Source organism: Pseudophryne corroboree, chromosome 1, assembly GCF_028390025.1.
Source record: "Pseudophryne corroboree isolate aPseCor3 chromosome 1, aPseCor3.hap2, whole genome shotgun sequence".
NCBI lineage: Eukaryota > Metazoa > Chordata > Amphibia > Anura > Myobatrachidae > Pseudophryne > Pseudophryne corroboree.
The window spans coordinates 940,349,049-940,369,474 of NC_086444.1; the positions used below are offsets into that span (position 1 = coordinate 940,349,049).

General features: G+C 45.5%; 1 protein-coding gene across 5 annotated transcripts in view; it reads right to left on the reverse strand.

Annotated features, from left to right (window-relative positions):
* MGAT4D (MGAT4 family member D) overlaps positions 1–20,426 on the reverse strand; it is a 480,101-nt gene that overhangs the window by 301,885 nt on the left and 157,790 nt on the right. For all 5 annotated transcript variants that reach the window (XR_010177447.1, XR_010177448.1, XR_010177446.1 and 2 more), the window contains one exon: positions 3,997–4,158. Coding sequence is in view for 2 of the 5 variants with exons in the window: in XM_063920377.1 (XP_063776447.1) it covers positions 3,997–4,158 (162 nt within the window). In the remaining 3 variants the exon portion in view is untranslated. The remainder of the gene's footprint in view (positions 1–3,996; positions 4,159–20,426) is intronic.

Genomic DNA, 20,426 nt, shown 5'->3' on the forward strand with positions numbered 1-20,426 from the left:
TATATACTTTTTTTAAAGAATATTATTTTTTTACTGACTAAAATAATCAGTGCATGTTTTTCAGTGGGAAGGGGTGGGAATGGGTTAAAAAGCGTTAAAAAAATGCGTGAGGTCCCCCCTCCTAAGCATAACCAGCCTCGGGCTCTTTGAGCCGGTCCTGGTTGTAAAAATACGGGGGGGGGGGGGGAAAGGACAGGGGATCCCCCGTATTTTCACAACCAGCACCGGGCTCTGCGTCCGGTCCTGGTGCAAAAAATACGGGGTACAAAAGACGTAGGGGTCCCCCGTATTTTTCACACCAGCACCGGGCTCCACTAGCTGGAGAGATAATGCCACAGCCGGGGGACACTTTTATACCGGTCCCTGCGGCCGTGGCATTAAATCCCCAACTAGTCACCCCTGGCCGGGGTACCCTGGAGGAGTGGGGACCCCTTAAATCAAAGGGTCCCCCCCTCCAGCCACCCAAGGGCCAGGGGTGAAGCCCGAGGCTGTCCCCCCCCCCCCCATCCAAGGGCTGCGGATGGGAGGCTGATAGCCAAGTGACAAAATAAAGAGTATTGTTTATTGAATATGTCGAATTCGGGTCCCGGCGGGAGGGAATGTGACTGTCGAATTGTGGCGAATTTAAAAACAATTGCATATACTCCTATGACCTTATTATTTTTTTATTTCTGCACTTGCTAAAGTATTCACTAAGCAAAGACATTTTGGATGGTTTATCTTTATATAGTAAGGCTTGCAGTGTATGTTCTGAATGTAAACATTGTGAATGTCATCAGCCGATTTTTTTTCAGATTTTGGCGGAGATGTACTAAGCCTTAGAGAATGATAAAGCGGAGAGAGAAAGTAACAATCAATCAGCTCCTGCCATGTTACTGGCTGTGTTTGAAAAAAGGCAGGTGCTGATTGGCTAGTAGTTTCTCTCTATAAACTATCACTCTCAAAGTCTTTGTACATCTGCCCCTCTATGGTTAAGGTCAGGCTGCTCTCCTTATCAAAAGAAAACCACATGGTCAACATGCTGTGGGTACAAGAATGCTTATGGTCTATTCAGCCCAACCACTGAGATAAAGGAACTGTAGCCAGCTACTGGGTGTTCTCTGGTGTTGTCTGAAGGTACATATCTTTTGGGAATATTTTTTTTTTTTAGTAGATGTTTGTAAGATGATCTGCTGATTTAGGAATCTCTAAATATTAAAATGATATGGTATATGGTTTGAAACCAGAGTTTTCCTGGCTGAACCCTAAGTCAGCTGATTACTACTTTGCTGAAATTGTGTTGTATTCTAGAACACATGGCCTATCTATCGCCCAATGGGGGTCCTTCCGAGTTGATCGTAGCCGTGCTAAATTTAGCACAGCTACGATCATGAACTCAGATCCGCCCCGCTTGTCAGTGCCCCCCCCCCCACAGAAGTGTAAAGACATCGCACAGCGGCGATGCCTTTGCACTTCAAGAGTAGCCCCCGGCCAGCGCAGCTTTAGCGTTCTGGCCGGGAGCTACTCTTCGCTCCCCGGACCGCATCGGCTGCGTGTGACGTCACGCAGCCGCTGAGGGCCACTCCCCGCACAGACCGGCCACGCCTGCGTTGGCCGGACTGCGCCCCCTCCCGCCCATCGACCGCCTCCGCCTGTCAATCAGGCAGAGGCGAACGTAGCACAGCGACGGGCGGCGCCGGCGCATGCGCAGTTCTGACCAGATCGCTACGCTGCAAAAGACTGCAGCGTGCGATCGGGTCAGGATGACCCCCAATGACACCTTCCCCTCCTTGATTTGTATACCTCATTCCCATTTCCCTTTCTGTATCCTTCTTCTTTCTTGAAAATATGAAGTTTTATGGACATTTGCTCTATTATGTATTATTACAAAAAATGGTTTTACTTTACCAGTTTGATGATATATACACTTGTATCTTGTCCAAGTGTATACTGTGTGTCTAATAAAATATAGTTCCACACATGTGCAGTGTCAGCAAATGTTCTTGTTCTTTATTGTTGATGTTATTCGTATAAAATGCATAAAATATAAAACTTGTCCTAAATAAAAATTATATTTTATATGAAAATGTGTTATCATACCGGATTTCATAAAGTTATAATTAATCGTGGAGCTACAATTAACCCAAACACCCATATGTCTTCACATGCAGTGTCTGTTCTGCAAGGAGGATTCTTCAGCTAACTACTCACAGACTATTAAACAAATCAAACTCTATGAAATCATAGAACATATATTAAATCGGGGACAGAAATAAATAGTTGCTGTATTTCTCAAACTAAAGCTGCATTACCACCTAGGATAATTATTTCCCAAAGTACTCACCCTACTGTCAGAAGCTGCACCATCTAGCCATTTCAATTCATACAGTAGTCAGTGTGTCTGATTCAGAGTTGTATACCATGCCGATGTTTTCACAGTTGAGCGATTATCGGCAACCGCACATGTGCCGCAATCGCAATGCACGTCAGTAAAGGCGCCTTTGCAAGTCCGCGCACGGTGAGGATTTCTTGCAAGGTGATTGACTGGAATTGATCGCTTGGGGACATTAACGGGGAGCGACAGCAATAACGCAGGCATGTCATGGCAGTTTTGGAGGCATCTATATGCTGTCAGCTGCAATCATGTACGCAGAGGAACATGGCGCCTGCGTCGCTACTGCCGCATCAAGTCATAAACCTACTTGAACAGCCGATGTCCCACATTTTCACATTTAGGCTGCAAAATGCGTATACAATTGCAAATAATTTGTGATAGCTTAGGTGGATGTCTTCATTTCTGGGTGGCAGCTTCACTTGCTAAGATTAGCAGCTCCGTAGCCTAGAAATTTGCAATTGCATTTGTGTACAACTCTGAATCAGGCCCGCTGTTCAGAGACCCAAAGGTTGAATAGCCCCCATAACAACAACAACAAATACACTATGTATATACATAATATGAAAATATCCTGCTAGTTATTTTTGTTATTGTGAAATGCAAAGTATGAAACAAAGTATTATTGATTACCTACAAATAATTAAAAAAAAAATATTGACTAATAATATTTATTTTGGTGCATAGCTGGTTTAAGTTTTACTTTCATGTGTATAGTTTTAGTGTGCTTTTATTTTGTGAGAAAAATTACCAAAAGTTGGCTGTACTCACCTTTCACTAGAAGCAGATATAAGATTTACAGGGTATCCGTTCACATGGTCGACCATGTTATGGTCGACAGTCATTAGGTCGACCACTATTGGTCGACATTGACATGGTCGACACATGAAAATGATCGACACATGAAAGGTCAACAGATGAAAAAGTCGACATGAGATTTTTTAACTTTTTTTTCTTTTGGGGAACTTTTCCATACTTTACGATTCAAGTGGACTACGATGGAACGGTAATCTGTGCCGAGCGAAGCGAAGGCACCATGCCCGAAGCAAGGCGAGTGAAGCGAGCCATGCGAGGGGACGCGGTGCACTAATTGGGGTTCCCAGTCACTTTACGCAAAAAACGACACAAAAAAAAGTTAAAAAACTCATGTCGACCTTTTCATGTGTCGACCATGTGTCCATGTCGACCAATAGTGGTCGACCTAATGACTGTCAACCATAACATGGTCGACCATTCATACCGGAACCGATTTACAGTAGCTCCTATACTCCCGACAAGTCTACAGATGCTTATTTTGTTAATTTCTTAAAATATTTCTCTAATTTCTCCCTGTTTCTGGTACTAGTTATAAGAATTAAAATTTACACAAAACAAAAAAAGTGACAGTATTACATACCGCTGAGTACCAATAGAAAAAAAAACATTTTTTCATTTGTGTAAAGCAGGCATGTCAAACTTGTGGCCCTCCAGCTGTTGTGAAACTACAAGTATCAGCATGCTAAGCCTACATACAGTACCTTCCACTGATCAGCTGGTAAAGCATGATGGGACTTGTAGTTTCACCACAACTGGATGACCATGAGTTTGACATGCCTGGTGTAAAGTAATACAAGAAATGAGTATACCTGTGTGATTCTCAAATGCGTTTCTCTTCTCTGCAACTGCCCGTTTAATCTCATCTAGAACAGTGCTGAGATCTCGGGACCTCTTCTGATTCTCTTTCTCTGCATGGAACAGCCTTTGTTGTAGTTCTAAAAACTGCTTTTCATATGTGTCCATCCCATAGTCTGAAAAGAGAGAGGTGTAAACTGCAATAAACATTCGTACTTGTTAAGTTATACCCCCTTTCAGACATCCTCCAAAATCCTGGGATTTTGCAAATGAACACGCATCAACCTGGGATTTTGGTATGTCTGAAAGGCACCAACCCTGGAACATGTTCCCCCAAATTTTTTTACTCCCAGGTCGCACCTAGACGTCTCTGATTGGTGTTTGGTCTGCTGGAAGAGACAGGGCTGCCTGGATGGGGAGTGCGCCGGCTGCTGCAGTCCGTGCTGCAGTGAGTAGTAAAAGCAGCCAGCGCAGCTTAACAGAGGTGGTATGTTGTGGTGAGGTCTTCGCTGGTGTGTGTGTGTGAGAGTTTGGTGTGTGTGTATATTACATGTATGCATGTGTTTGAGTGACATGTGTATGTGTTAGATGTTTGTGTAAGACGTGCGTGTGTGTGTGTGTGTAAGACGTGCGTGTGTGTGTAAGACGTGTGTGTGTGTGTGTGTGTGTCATGATAGTAGCCTGGTCTGCCCTGGGTACCAGGGCAGACCAGGCTTATGTCTGAAGGGTATTGACCCGAGAATTTCCCAGGTCTCAGGTTTAGTGTGAAAGGGGGTCTCCAGCAAAAACACGGGATTTTTCAGAGATGAAAAACCCAGGACTGAGCAGGAAAATTCCCAGGTCCTATGTCTGAAAGGGGTATTAAATATATTTATACTCCTTTTCCACTGACATGGAAATCCCAGGTCTTTGAATGTGAACGTGCACTAACCTGGGACTTGTGTCAGTAGAAAAGGGACCAGATTCCTTCCCCCCCCCCCCCCCAAATGAGGTTCGATGACCAGGCAATCCTTGGTAGCTAGCAGGGTCTGGTTTACACCATGGGGAGAAACGGATTTCCTGACACTTGGTGATGATGTCATCTCCAAGTGCCAGCACTGCGCCCATGTGCTGGCACTTGTTAACGGTACTGACACTGGAATAACCTGAGTCAGCGCTGCAGTATAAAGGGGTATGTCCTGGGTATGACCCGGAATGGAACTGTGCTCCAAATCCAGGGACAGACCTGGGATTTTGGTGAAAAACAAAAAAGGTATAAATCAACAGAAACACCTTGCTGTAGTATCATATCTGCAAGCATTTTAAACAAGCTCTAAAAGCTATAACAAACAAATATGACAACACAGCAGGAAAGTAATTGGAGGGGGGGGGGGGGGGTGCGAAAGTGAAGCAGAGGGAATTTTAGCAACCAAACAGTGTACTTTGTTTCCCTGCAATAAAAAGCCATTTGGAACTACAGTATGCTCCGGTTGTATTATTGAAAACTAACATACAAAAGAAAAAAACAAACACACACTCTTTGACCAAAACATCCCAAGGTTCTGGCAGGCTTCTGAAACCACGATTTGTCATTTTTTTATTAGTAAAACTACTAGCATTTCTGAGTAGTATAACTTTATATGCCCTCTATACAGTTTCCTCACATTTATAAACATTTCACTGATTGGTGATCATGTTAGAATATATTTTGTTTGGACAGATTATAAAGGGAGCCAACAATTGTAAATGAAATAAAAACTGTGGAATGCACATTTTAAGTGCTTTCAAGCTTCCGATTACGCAATTCACAAACAAGATTGTTTCAGTGTATTCCTCAGTGACAAAGAAGATTACTAATGACCAACTAATGCTTTTCAGATAAATGTACACAAAACTCCAGGGACCTTGATCCATTCAAAAGTGCTGCAAACATCATTCTCTGAGTGCCCGTTTTAGTGCTAGGAAATAAAAAAAGGTTTACAATACTGCAATATGTCAGAGTGCTGGTCACCTTAGAAGGACCAGCCTGCCAAAAATTACATTTTATACCATTAATCAAGGGATTTGGTCAAAAGGTCAACAATAACAGTTTTGACATTCATAATGTCGACACCACAATTTAGAAAATTATGATGTCAACATTGTTAAAAATGTCCACCAATGAAATGTAAACACCGTGGTTAGGCTGCTGGCAGGAGGGTCAAGGATACAGGGGCCCGTGTGCACCGCACAACTTGCACCCATTATAGATACGCCAGTGCACACACAGCCTGCCATCACTCATTGATACACACAAACACAGCGTTTATTAACCCACAAACACCCCCCCCCCCCCGTTCCTCCCCCAACACCACCACCACTACCCTCCCCCCACACACACACTCATCCGGCCATCATTCCCGGTCTGAGACTGAAAGAAATCCCCCCAACATGACCCATTCCAGGAGGGACAAAATGCTCTGTTCCTGGACTTTTACTCTTAATTTATGATTGCAATCACCTGTGTTGAACTAAGTAATTGATAAGAAAAGTGTTTTAGCACAGATGATGGGAATCACAAATTAAAAGGGAAGTCCAGGAACAGAGCATTTTGTCCCTTCCGGAATAGGTCATGTTGAGAGGTATGACTGAAAGAGATAGTCATTTTTCTGTGTGGACTCCCCAGTGGCTGGCAACCCATGCAGCTGCCTAAAGTGGTCTAATAGTAGAGCAGACCGTGACTCTGCTGGGGAATGAAGTGTGGGGGGGGGGGGGGGGATGGGAGGGGCTAGGTTTAACACTAGAGCGAGGGCTAGGGGTAGGTATTAAGGATAGCAGAGAAATGACAATCAGGACCCGGAAGACACAGTGGAGCCTGCTGAAGCCACAAGAAGGGAAGTCCCTGCTATGCCAACAGGGAGAGAAAAAAATCACATTCTAACATGTCGACATATCACTCTCTACATGATGAATGTCAACATTACGACTGTTGACATATCGTACCCGACCCAAACATCACTTAACTTATGATTATAGATGACATTGTACACACTAAGGCTTCTCTGTTCTGTGTATAGAAGTTCCAAAACATACACAAATTATTTAGAAAGGACTCCTCTCGCTGAGGTGTGATGTAAACTGACTGATCTCTGACATGCCTCTATGAAAAACACATGGACAAATAAAAAAGGCATATAACAGGATAGAGCCAAATGTAACATTTGAGTTTAGGTCACACTGGGGAACCTTACAAGAACCCACAGCCAGGATTAAAATGAATGTGGATCTTTGGATCCATTTAAAATAACAAAACCAGAGTGTCTACTTTGGCCACTGATGTTTGTGCGGTGCATGAAGACCGTGGCAAGAAGTGTTACAGTAGGTAATCAAGAATAGAAGTTGCTACTTTTTGCGAATGAGCTGTTAGCAATGATTACCATCTCGGTCATTTCAATGTCAAACCTTGTTTCAGAGTTTGGGAACTTTGGAAATCTCTTATTTTAAGATCAATTGCTCTTCATCGTGACACCTCCCTTGCTGTCATTGAAAGTCTGAAACACTACTTGGCACCAGACTCCAATTAGGTACCTGTGACCATTAACAGAGATGCAACTCTGACTTTCAGCACACATTTCTGTTTCACTGTACAAAAAAACAGTTGCAAAGAGTAGAGCAGTGAAGAAATAGCAAAAATGAATATTCTTCTAAGAATCCTGTACCTTCTACATACCCTTACCATATACATTCTCTGCAAGTGATTCATATAGCTACACTGTCATAAAAGACTGAGATCTGGGAAGAAACAATGCTTTAAGCATATTTTTACAGATGCAAACACCTAGGAGGTCTTCACTACCCAAAAATTTCCTAGCTATTTATTACACAGCCTTGCTGGGTAGAAACTTATAGTGAATGAGGGACGACAAGCAGTGTGCTATAACAGCCCAAAAATATACTGGTAGTCTAGTTGGCTCCCAACAAAAATTAAACCTAGTGTGCATGTGTTAAGGGCAGACTAGGTGGGCCAAGTAGTTCTTATCTACCGTCAAAATTCTATGATTCCATGACTAAGGATAAACCTACTTTAAGCACATAATTATTAGTCTTATTTTAACACAGTGGAATAAGTTGTGGGAGCAGGAACATTAAAGTCCATCCTGTCAATATTGTTTGCAAACTCTACATTTCTTATAGATAATTCCAATATTAAGTTTCAGCTATTGGGCTAGATTTAGTTAGTATTTTACATTAGAAAAATCTAGCCCATGATGTCGAACAGAGATCTTGTGTGATGGTCAGCTGGTAGACACCTCAGGAGTACTCATTATTGATATATCCAGGCCAATGTGGAGCTCTTACAACATATGCAGTTAAAACACTTTCTAAGCACAGAGGAAACAATTAGAGGCTACCTGGAAGGGAACTGCTGCTCAAGCTGCAAGACGAGCTAAACATCCCCTACCATCTGCAGAGCTTGATCCTGAGAGATTCGGAGACCGATGTCAAGGTGGGGGCAGGGCCATTTCTAGCCACTTTGGCTCCCAGTGCGAGATTAAAAAATGCGCCCCCCCACATTCAGATTAAAAAAAATGCGCGCCCCCCCCCCCCCCCATAGATATAAAAAGGAAAAGCATGCGCGCGCCTTTGGCGCGCGCGCTCCCGGCAAGGGGGTGTAGTCTCATTAAAATGGGCGTGGCTTTGTTAAGGTGGGCGTGTCCTCATCTGATATCATCACAGCCACCACTGGATTAAAAAAAAAAAAAAGTCCTCATTTTACACATTACAGCAGGCACGCGATCTCATTTTACACAGTACGGCAGGCACGTGCCCCCATTTTACACATTGCGGCAGGCACATGTCCCCATTTTACACATTGCGGCAGGCGAGAGTCCCCATTTTACACATTGTGGCAGGCACGTGCCCCCATTTTACACAGTACGGCAGGCAAGTGTCCCCATTTTACACAGTACGGCAGGCACGTGCCCCCATTTTACACAGTACGGCAGGCAAGTGTCCCCATTTTACACAGTACGGCAGGCACGTGCCCCCATTTTACACATTGCGGCAGGCACGAGTCCCCATTTTACACAGTACGCCAGGCAAGAGTCCCCATTTCACACATTGCGGCAGGCACGTGTCCCTATTTTACACATTGCGGCAGGCACGTGTCCCCGTTTTACACATTGCGGCAAGAAAGTGTCCCTATTTTACACAGTACAGCAGGAAAGTGTCCCTATTTTACACAGTACGGCAGGAAAGTGTCCCTATTTTACACAGTACGGCAGGAAAGTGACCCTATTTTACACAGTACGGCAGGAAAGTGTCCCTATTCTATGCAGTACGGCAGGCAAGTGTCAAGTGTGGGGGGGGGGGGGGAGGAAGGGGGGGGGGAGAGAGATGAACTTACATGTCAAGAAGATCTTCCCGCTCCTCGCGCCGGCGCCTCCACTTAACAGCTTGGCTCCCCCTCCTCCCTATTCCCGAGTACTCCCGCTCGGGGGGCGGAGTTTCGCGGATTGACGCTGTTGCGTCGTGACGTCACGACGCAACCGCGTAATACAGCGAAACTCCGCGCAGGAGTACTCGGGAAAAGGGAGGAGGGGGGAATATGGGACCCGTAAAGTGCCGCGGCGGGCGCTCCCTGTGCGGTTGCACGGCTCGCCCGCCGCAAGAAACGGCACTGGGTGGGGGAATAGAGGGTAAAAAAATTCTGCAACCCCAAAAGTAAAATTTATTAACTCGGCAAAGGAATGTTGCAAAATAATGATTTGAAATAATGTGTTCAGATGCAGTCTGTTATTCACATATACTGTCAAATCTCTATAAACTATTAATAGAGAACAGTAGAACACTACTGAATTTGACCAGCAATTTCATGTGAGACTTAGGGAGACTAATTCGCATACATTAATGCAGTGGCGGAACTAGCGAGCGGTGGACCCAGGTGCGACAAAATGCTTTGGGCCCCCCATCCCATCCAAGTCCACCCCCTCACCCCTGGAGAGGACATGGTGAGGTGGACCTGGTCAGGGCCAGAGAAATGGATACCTAGCAACAGTGCCATAACTAGACATTTTAGCACTGTGTGCAAGAAACGGCATCGGAGCCCCACCCCTGCATGCAAAACAGGGGCAATGCGCGCCATAGGCGCACGCAAAAATACATAGTGGCGTGGCTTCGTGGGGAAGGGGTGTGGCCACAAAATAATACCAATTCATAAAATGGTGCACAGTAGTCTCCATTATTCAAATTACGCCGCACAGTAGCACCACTACACCAGGTAGAGACCCTTTAACACCTTACGGCAGACAGATTCTTCTTTTTACACATTACAACAGACAGCGTCCCCTTTTTACACATTCCGGAAGGCAGCGTCCCCTTTTTACACATTCCGGAAGGCAGCGTCCCATTTTTACACATTGCGGCAGGCAGCGTCCCATTTTTACACATTGCGGCAGGCAGCGTCCCATTTTTACACATTGCGGCAGGCAGCGTCCCATTTTTACACATTGCGGCAGGCAGTCCCCCTTTTTGTACATGGAAAGAAGGAAAGGAAAGGAAAGGAAAGGAAAGAAAAGAAAGAGAAAAGAAGAATTATACTTACCCTCTCCCCGCTGGCTCAGGCTCCTCTGTGCAGCTTCTGGTCACGATTCCCGGGCAGGAGAGAAGGAGGAGGAGGGAGGTGGAGGAGGGAGCAGCAGCAGCGCTGTGTTATTGGTGGAGGCGCTGCTGCTGCTGCCCCTCTGCTTCACTATAGGCTGTTCTCGGAAGACAGCCTATAGTGAAGCAGAGGGACAGCAGCAGCGCCTCAACCAGTAGTAAAGCGCTGCTGCGGCTCCCTCCTCCACCTCCCTCCTCCTCCTCACCGCTGCGCTCCTCTCCACTCTGTCCGGGCGGCTGTGTGCTGCGGGCAGCGGTTGCCCGCAGCACACAGCGGCATGTAATGAGTCAGTTTGACTCATTACATGCTTTGGGCCCCTGGACAGTGGCGGGCCCCAGTGCAACGCACTGGTTGCACTGGCGGTAGTTCCGCCTCTGCATTAATGGATGAATACATTCTATGCACCCTGATGGGTCTCTAGTGCTTTTTTTTTGTCCCCCTGACTAACTTATAATGCTACTTGAGTTCAAGCTCTGGCCCTCACGATTTCCAACCCCCATACTCCTCTCTTCCCAGGCTCTGTTGATTTTAATGTCTTTGTCACTTACATACTGAGGGGAGAACCAGAGGCATCAGTCGTCACTCTTCTTTTATCCAACTTATGTTACTGTAAAGTTCTTTGCAGTCTCTCAATAAACTAAGATTGCACAATAAAACCCCCACAATATATTGCATGTCAAATGACTAAAAGTATATAGCTAACTGGGAAAAATGAATATCTACAAACAATTTAAAAAAAAATCTAAGCTGGGATATAGCCCTAACCCATCTGAAAACAGGTCATGCCCACAACAGGCATAATTCGCTCTTCCCCAAAACTCCCTACAACATACCACCCCAAACTAATCCCCCCACCCCCCAATCAACATGAAATTATGTGCACATCAGAAGCACGTGCTGACCATGGTGCGCGAGTACATACTGTACAAACTCTCAATTTACCATGCCTTATGACATATGTACCGATGGCTGGACAGTCACTTCAAATCAGGACTACCAAAGTTTGGCCAGCAGACAAGAAGTCAGGCACTTAGCGGTCTATTTACTAAGCCTTGGATGGAGGTAAAGTAGCTGGAGATAATATACCAGCCAATTGGCTCCTGGCATTTTTAAAACACAGCCTTGACATAGCAGTTAGGAGCAGATTGGCTGGTACTTCATCTCCAGTGACTTATCTCCATCCAAGGATTAGTAAATAGACCCCTTATTTCCTGAACACCACATGTCAAACATTGTTTTCAAACACAGTCATTGAGCATTGCACAGACTAAGTTTATGTAAATGAGGAAAGTAGGTCTCAACGAACATGACAGTAAACCTCATCCGGGGAGGTCCCTTTCAATACTTGTGCACCACCGCTCTATGTAGTGCAGGAATAATCTGCAGTGAAACGTACTATAGCACTGCAAGACTTCAACTAGATTAAGTTGCAGAAAACAGCAGAACAATTACACCTTGCCAAGCGTTTGTTAGCATTCAGTGATTCAATTACCCGATTATAAATCTTCACAGATTACACTATCACTATTATCATTAGGTCAAGAATGTATTTCTCATTTATGAATTCCCTTGCTACTGCTGCCAGAAATATTTACGGAACAGGCAAAACTGTACACAGAAAGATGGAAACGTGCCCACTCTCATACAGTACAATAGCGAGTACAGCCGAGCGGTGAGAAATTGTTTCATCCATGTGCTATCAGTAGTAGGCCAGCCACATCCAATCACAGCCAAACTGATGCGCAACAATACTAGTGAGGGTGTTTCAGAGAAACTTACTGTATTGTTGGGATATGAAAAGTATTCTTACGTTTTACATTTAGTTTCCAGCCTGCAGGCTCCACATGAGCAACATCAGCTGAATGAAATGGAGAAAATAGAATTCTGCCTCGCCTTCCATTGTTTGACAGCCACCAAGCATTTTTGAGATGCCGATGTCATATGAGTTCTGTACTTGTAGGATATGTCTGTATTAGACAGACATGTAATACACATGACCTTATGCTAGGCTTCACACTGAAGAATTCAAATACATTGTTTCTGAAGGTTATTTATTAGTAATGTTATTGGCAGTATTAATTAGCAGTGTAGCCAAGAATAGAGAGAGATCAGTGGTGCCAGTGGAGAGATGATGGGGCTAATTCTGAGTGGCCTGCTGCTATAACCGCTTTAGCGTCTTTTGCCACAGCTAATGCTAGCATCAGTCCTTCCTGGTGTACAAGTGTGTATCGGAATGTGCGAGGACTGAGAGGCTCGCTTGGAGCATCTTTAAAATGTTGAAACTCTGCTTGGTGCATCTTTAGATGCAATCATCGCTCCCACCATCAAACCTACAGCAGTCCCATGCTAGGTGCAAAATCCCCGTCAGAGTATGGTCTCCAATGTAAATAACACGCCCATAAGGTGGTGTATCTCCATGCATCAGAGTGGCCACCTCAAAGTCACTGACCAGGAACGTCCAATACATATCACACACCGTGCATGTCAATCACTACTGCGCCTTTGTGCGCTCATACACCGAGGAAAGCATGCGACATAGGAGTTTAGAAATACACATTGCCATTTATACAAGTTTAAGCATGGGTCTTCTATGTGCTGGTCATCTTTAGTGTTCAATGAAAATGGAAAACAAAAAAAGTTAAAAAGGTAATTTGTAGCTTATTACAATTACGGAATTGAAAATCTGCCTATTTTCAGACTGTATATTGGGCCTAATTCAGACCTGATCGCAGCAGCAAATTTGTTAGATAATGGGCAAAACCATGTGCACTGCAGGGTGGGCAGATATAACATGTGCAGAGAGAGTTAGATTTGGGTGGGGTGTGTTCAAACTGAAATCTAAATTGCAGTGTAAAAAATAAAGCAGCCAATATTTATCCTGCACAGAAACAATAACCCACCCAAATCTAACTCTCTCTGCACATGTTAAAGCTGCCCCAGCTGCAGTGCACATGGTTTTGCCCATTAGCTAACAAATTTGTTGCTGCGATCAGGTCTGAATTAGGGCCCTTATTCAGAGTTGATGGCACGTAGCAACTTTTTGCTGCTCGTGCGATCAACTTCACGCCGCCTATGGGGGAGTGTATTTTAGTATAGCAGGGCTGCGATCGATTGTGCGATTACGGTCCCGGGATTGACATCAGACATCCACCCTCCAAACGCCTGGATCCGCCTGCCCTCACCACGCCTGGAAAATGGCCAGTTGTCGCCCCGGAACACCTCCCGCCTGTCAGTCTTCATGCGATCGCCGTTGCAATAATTTTCTGCGCTGGCAGGGTAACGCGCATGTGCCCATTGTGAGCGCCGCGTAGTTGCAGTCCCGACCCGTTCACACCGCAGCGAAGAACCACTGCGTGCAAACGGGTCGGAATGACCCCCAACGTACATTGTGTGCTAGAACACCCTAGTACAGGCCATGCAAAGTCATACACATATAGGTGCAGATTTAATTAGCTGTGCAGCCTTAGGTGAAAACTTATGAAACATTTGCACTAAATGCTCCTTCTGGGACTGAATGTGTGAAATCCCATAGACTGCGGCACTTAACGTACGTTACCTGTGTGTTTTCCTGTTGGAGCAATGGACTGCTAATACTTCATACCATTCCCGTGTATTAATTCGCCTCTGGTCATCCTGCCCTTTAGAGTGCATCTTCATGTATGACTAAAGAGACACAACTGAGCATTTGCATATGAGCAAAACGTTCAGTGAGGGCATGTAGATGATACTGCAAGCTATGCAGATCATAGTAGAAATGCCTATTATGAGCTGTATCTTTTTCACCTAGTACAGACACAAGTGTGCATGGATGATGAAGATAAATAGTAACAAAGCAAGTACACATATACAGTGGGGATTGAAAGTTTGGGCACCCCAGGCAAAAATTCATTTTAATGTACAAAAAGAAGCCAAGGAAAGATGGAAAAATCTCCAAAAAGGCATCAAATTACAGATTAGACATTCTTATAACATGTCAAAAAAAGTTTGATTTTATTTTCATCATTTACACTTTCAAAAGAACAGAAAACAAAAAATGGTGTCTGCAAAAGTTTGGGCACCCTGCAGAGTTAATACCTTGGTCATGGGGATGTACCAAAGCTCCCAGTAGGGGAGAGAGAGTGCTGAGGTACCTGCAGAACAGATTGACCAAACTGTAGGTCCTCAGAGGCCAAAGTATCAAACTTGTAGAACTTAGCAAACGTGTTTGACCCTGTCCAAGTAGCTGCTCGGCAAAGCTTTACGAGTAGAGTGGGCCTGAAGAGATTTTGGACACAGCAAGCCTGCCATAGAATAAAGCATGCTGGATAGTAAACCTGATCCAGCGAGAAATTGTCTGCTTAGAAGCAGGACACCCAACCTTGTTGGGATCATAAAGGACAAACAGAGCGTCCGACTTCCTGTGACGAGAAGTTCTCTTCACATATATTTCCAAAGTTCTCACAACATCCAAGGACTTTGAGGCAATTGAGAAGTCAGTAGCCACTGGCACCACAATAGGCTGGTTGATATGAAAAGCCGACACAACCTTTGGAAGAAATTGCTGACTCGTTCTGAGCTCAGCCTTTTCTTCATGGAAAATCAAGTAGGGACTCTTGCATGACAATGCCCCCAATACTGACACACGTCTAGCAGATGCCAATGCCAACAGTGTGACTGCCTTCCAAGTAAGAAACCTGATGTCCACCTCCTGTAAAGGCTCGAACCAATACGATTGCAGGAACTGCAGCACCACATGAAGATCCCAAGGTGCCGTAGGATGCACAAAGGATGGTTTGATGTGCAGAACCACTTTCAAGAACCTCAGAGAGAGTAGTCAATTGTTTCTGGAAGAAAACAAGCAAGTACGAAATCTAGACCTTTATTAAGACCAAGCGTAGGCCCACATCCACACCTGCTTGCAGAAAGAGGAGAAACCGTCCTAGTCGAAAATCCACCGTAGGGAACTTCTTGGATTCACACCAAGACACATTCTTTTTCCAAATTCGATGGTAATGTTTAGACGTTACTCCCTTCCTAGCATGGATCAGAGTTAGGAATAACCTTGTTCGGAATGCCCTTAAAATCTGGCGTTCAACCTCCATGCCGTCAAACGTAGCCGTGGTAAATCTTGATAGGCGAACGGCCCCTGATGTAGAAGGTCCTCGCGAAGAGGAAGAGGCCTCGGATCATCCAGCAGTAATTCCAGAAGATTTGCAAACCAAGCCCTTCTTGGCCAGTCCGGAGCAATGAGGATCGCCTGAACTCTTGTTCTTTTTATTATTTTGAGAATCCTTGGGATGAGTGGAAGTGGAGGAAACACATACACTGATTGGAACACCCACGGAGTTACAAGGGCGTCCACCGCCACTGCTTGTGGGTCTCTCGACCTGGAACAGTACCTCTGAAGCTCCATGTTGAGGCGGGAGGCCATCACGTCTATTTGAGGTACACCCCATCGACTTGTTACCTCTGCGAACACCTCCGGGTGGAGGCCCCATTCTACTGGATGGAGATAGTGTCCGCTTAGGAAGTCTGCTTCCCAGTTGTCCACTCCCGGAATGAAGATTGCGGACAGTGCCACAGCGTGCTTTTCTGCCCAGAGGAGGATTCTTGTGTTTTTTGTGAGGTGGAACTGGAACAATGACTTTTGTTTGAACCAATTTTTGAATGGCTTCCTGTAGGATAGCACTTTATGTCAGCTAAGCTGGTAAGCCTGATTTGAAGAATCTGTGAGGTGGGAGCACTTGAAACTCCAGTTTGTACCCGTGGGTAACAATATCTTTTACACAGGGGTCTAGGCATGATGACGCCCAGCCGTGACTGAAATTCTTTAGTCTCGCTCCCATCTGCCCAATCTCCAGGCTGGGAGGTCCACCGTCATGCTGAAGACTTTGAGGAAGCAGAACCTGGTTTCTGTTCCTGAGAACCTGTTGGTGCAGGTTTTCTGGATTTTCCCCGACCACCTCTAAAGAAAGTGGAAGGAGTTTTGGATTTTCTAACTTTCGCGGTCCGAAAGGACTGCAGTGTAGACGTAGGATAAGATTTCCTAGGCGGTGGCGCTGCTGAGGGAAGAAAGGTTGACTTACCCACAGTTGCCGTGGAGATCCACGCATCCAGTGCATCACCAAACAGAGCCTAACCTGTGAAGGGTAGGTTCTCCACACTTTTCTTGGATTCTGCATCAGCAGTCCATTGGAGTAACCAGAGTCCTCTGCATGCCGAGACTGCCATGGAAGTAGCCCTTGCATTCAGCATGCCAAGGACCTTCATGGCCTCCACCATGAAACCTGCAGAATCCTGTATGTAACGTAAAAACAATTCAATGTCACTCCTAACCATAGTATCTTTGTCATCTAGTAATGTGCCTGACCACTTTACTATGGCTTTAGAAATCTATGGACAAGCAATAGCGGGTCTTAAAGCTACGCCAGTAGCTGTGTAGAGTGATTTGAGCGTAGTCTCAATCTTGCGGTTAGCCGGCTCTTTTAAAGCGGGTGGTCCAGAGACAGGTAAAACCACCTTCTTTTATAATCTAGATACAGAAGCGTCTACAATAGGGGGGGTTTACCACTAATTTGTCCTCTTCAGGACAAAAAAAAAGGGAAAGCAATAAGAACCCCTTTTTGGGATCTGGAATTTTTTCTCTGGTTTAACCAGGATTTTTCAAACAAACAGCTTCACTCCTTAGAAGCCGGGAAGGTAAGCAAGGATGTCTTACTTTCTGTAAAATAAGATTCCTCTACCTGCTTTGGTACCTTCTTAGTAATATGTAGAATGTCCCAAATGGCTTCAGTCATTAGTTGCACCCCCTTTGCATATCCCCATCACCGTCCCCTGTATCAGAGTCGGTGTCAGCTTGCATTATCTGGGCAAGTGTACATTTTTGTGGGTATGTGGGGGGGGGGGGGGGTCTTAGACGAAGCAGCGGGGGTCAAACCCTCCATAGATTTTCTCAAAAACTGCGTTTATTTCTCATTATGCGACATCCTTGTTGAAAATAAGAATTTACTTACAGATAATTCTATTTCTCGGAGTCCGTAGTGGATGCTGGGGTTCCTGAAAGGACCATGGGGAATAGCGGCTCCGCAGGAGACAGGGCACAAAAAAGTAAAGCTTTTACCAGATCAGGTGGTGTGCACTGGCTCCTCCCCCTATGACCCTCCTCCAGACTCCAGTTAGGTACTGTGCCCGGACGAGCGTACACAATAAGGGAGGCAATTTGAATCCCGGGTAAGACTCATACCAGCCACACCAATCACACCGTACAACTTGTGATCTAAACCCAGTTAACAGTATGATAACAGAAAGAGCCTCTTAAAGATGGCTCCTTAACAATATAACCCGAATTTGTTAACAATAACTATGTACAGTATTGCAGATAATCCGCACTTGGGATGGGCGCCCAGCATCCACTACGGACTCCGAGAAATAGAATTATCGGTAAGTAAATTCTTATTTTCTCTATCGTCCTAAGTGGATGCTGGGGTTCCTGAAAGGACCATGGGGATTATACCAAAGCTCCCAAACGGGCGGGAGAGTGCGGATGACTCTGCAGCACCGAATGAGAGAATTCCAAGTCCTCTTTTGCCAGGGTATCAAATTTGTAGAATTTTACAAACGTGTTTTCCCCCGACCACGTAGCTGCTCGGCAGAATTGTAATGCCGAGACCCCTCGGGCAGCCGCCCAAGATGAGCCCACCTTCCTTGTGGAATGGGCCTTAACAGATTTAGGCTGTGGCAGGCCTGCCACAGAATGAGCAAGTTGAATTGTGTTACAAATCCAACGAGCAATCGTCTGCTTAGAAGCAGGGGCACCCAACTTGTTGGGTGCATATAGTATCAACAGCGAGTCAGATTTTCTGACTTCAGCCGTGCTTGAAATGTATATTTTTAAGGCTCTGACAACGTCCAACAACTTGGAGTCCTCCAAGTCGCCAGTGGCCGCAGGCACCACAATAGGTTGGTTCAGGTGAAACGCTGATACCACCTTAGGGAGAAAATGCGGACGAGTCCTCAGTTCTGCCCTATCCGAATGGAAGATTAGATAAGGGCTTTTATAAGATAAAGCCGCCAATTCAGATACTCTCCTGGCGGAAGCCAGGGCCAGTAACATAGTCACTTTCCATGTGAGATATTTAAAATCCACCTTTTTCAATGGTTCAAACCAATGGGATTTGAGGAAATCTAAAACGACATTTAGATCCCACGGTGCCACCGGAGGCACCACAGGAGGCTGTATATGCAGTACTCCTTTAACAAAAGTCTGTACCTCAGGAACTGAGGCCAATTCTTTTTGGAAGAATATTGACAGGGCCGAAATTTGAACCTTAATAGATCTCAATTTGAGACCCATAGACAATCCTGATTGTAGGAAATGTAGGAAACGACCCAGTTGAAATTCCTCCGTCGGAACACTCCGATCCTCGCACCACGCGACATATTTTCGCCAAATGCGGTGATAATGTTTCGCGGTGACTTCCTTCCTTGCCTTAATCAAGGTAGGAATGACTTCTTCTGGAATGCCTTTCCCTTTTAGGATCTGGCGTTCAACCGCCATGCCGTCAAACGCAGCCGCGGTAAGTCTTGAAAGAGACAGGGACCCTGTTGTAGCAGGTCCCTTCTCAGAAGTAGAGGGCACGGGTCGTCCGTGACCAACTCTTGAAGTTCCGGGTACCAAGTCCTTCTTGGCTAATCCGGAGCCACTAGTATTGTTCTTACTCCTCCTCACCGTATAATCTTCAATACCTTTGGTATGAGAGGCAGAGGAGGAAACACATATACTGATTTGTACACCCAAGGTGTTACCAGTGCGTCCACAGCTATTGCCTGTGGATCTCTTGACCTGGCGCAATACTTGTCCTTGAGGCGAGACGCCATCATGTCTACCATTGGTCTTTCCCAACAGTTTATTAGCATGTGGAAGACTTCTGGATGAAGACCCCCCTCTCCCGGGTGAATATCGTGTCTGCTGAGGAAGTCTGCTTCCCAGTTGTCCACGCCCGGGAAGAACACTGCTGACAGTGCTATTACGTGATTCTCCGCCCAGCGAAGAATGTTGGCAGCTTCTGCCATTGCACTCCTGCTTCTTGTGCCGCCCTGTCTGTTTACATGGGCGACCGCCGTGATGTTGTCCGACTGAATCAACACCGGTTTTCCTTGCAGGAGTGGTTCCGCCTGGCTTAGAGCATTTTAGATTGCTCTTAGTACCAGAATGTTTATGTGAAGAGACTTTTCCAGGTTCGTCCATACCCCCTGGAAGTTTCTTCCTTGTGTGACTGCTCCCCAACCTCTCAGGCTGGCGTCCGTGGTCACCAGGATCAAATCCTGTATGCCGAATCTGCGGCCCTCCAATAGATGAGCCTTTTGCAACCACCACAGAAGATATACCCTTGTCCTTGGCGACAGGGTTATTCGCAGGTGCATCTGAGGATGCGACCCTGACCATTTGTCCAACCGATCCCTTTGGAAAATTCTTGCATGGAATCTGCCGAATGGAATTGCTTCGTAAAAAGCCACCATTTTTCCCAGGACTCTTGTGTACAGACACCTTTCCTGGTTTTAGGAGGTTCCTGACAGGTCGGATAACTCCTTGGCTTTTTCCTCGGGAAGAAAAACCTTTTTCTGAACCGTGTCCAGAATCATCCCTAGGAACAGCAGACGTATCGTCGGAAAACAGCTGCGATTCTTGGAATATTTAGAATCCAGTCGTGCCGTCGAAGAACTACTTTAGATAGTGCTCTTCCGACCTCCAACTGTTCTCTGGAACTTGCCCTTTTTAGGTCGTGCAAGTAAGGGATAATTTAGATGCCTTTTTTCTTTGAAGAAACATCTTTTCGGCCATTACCT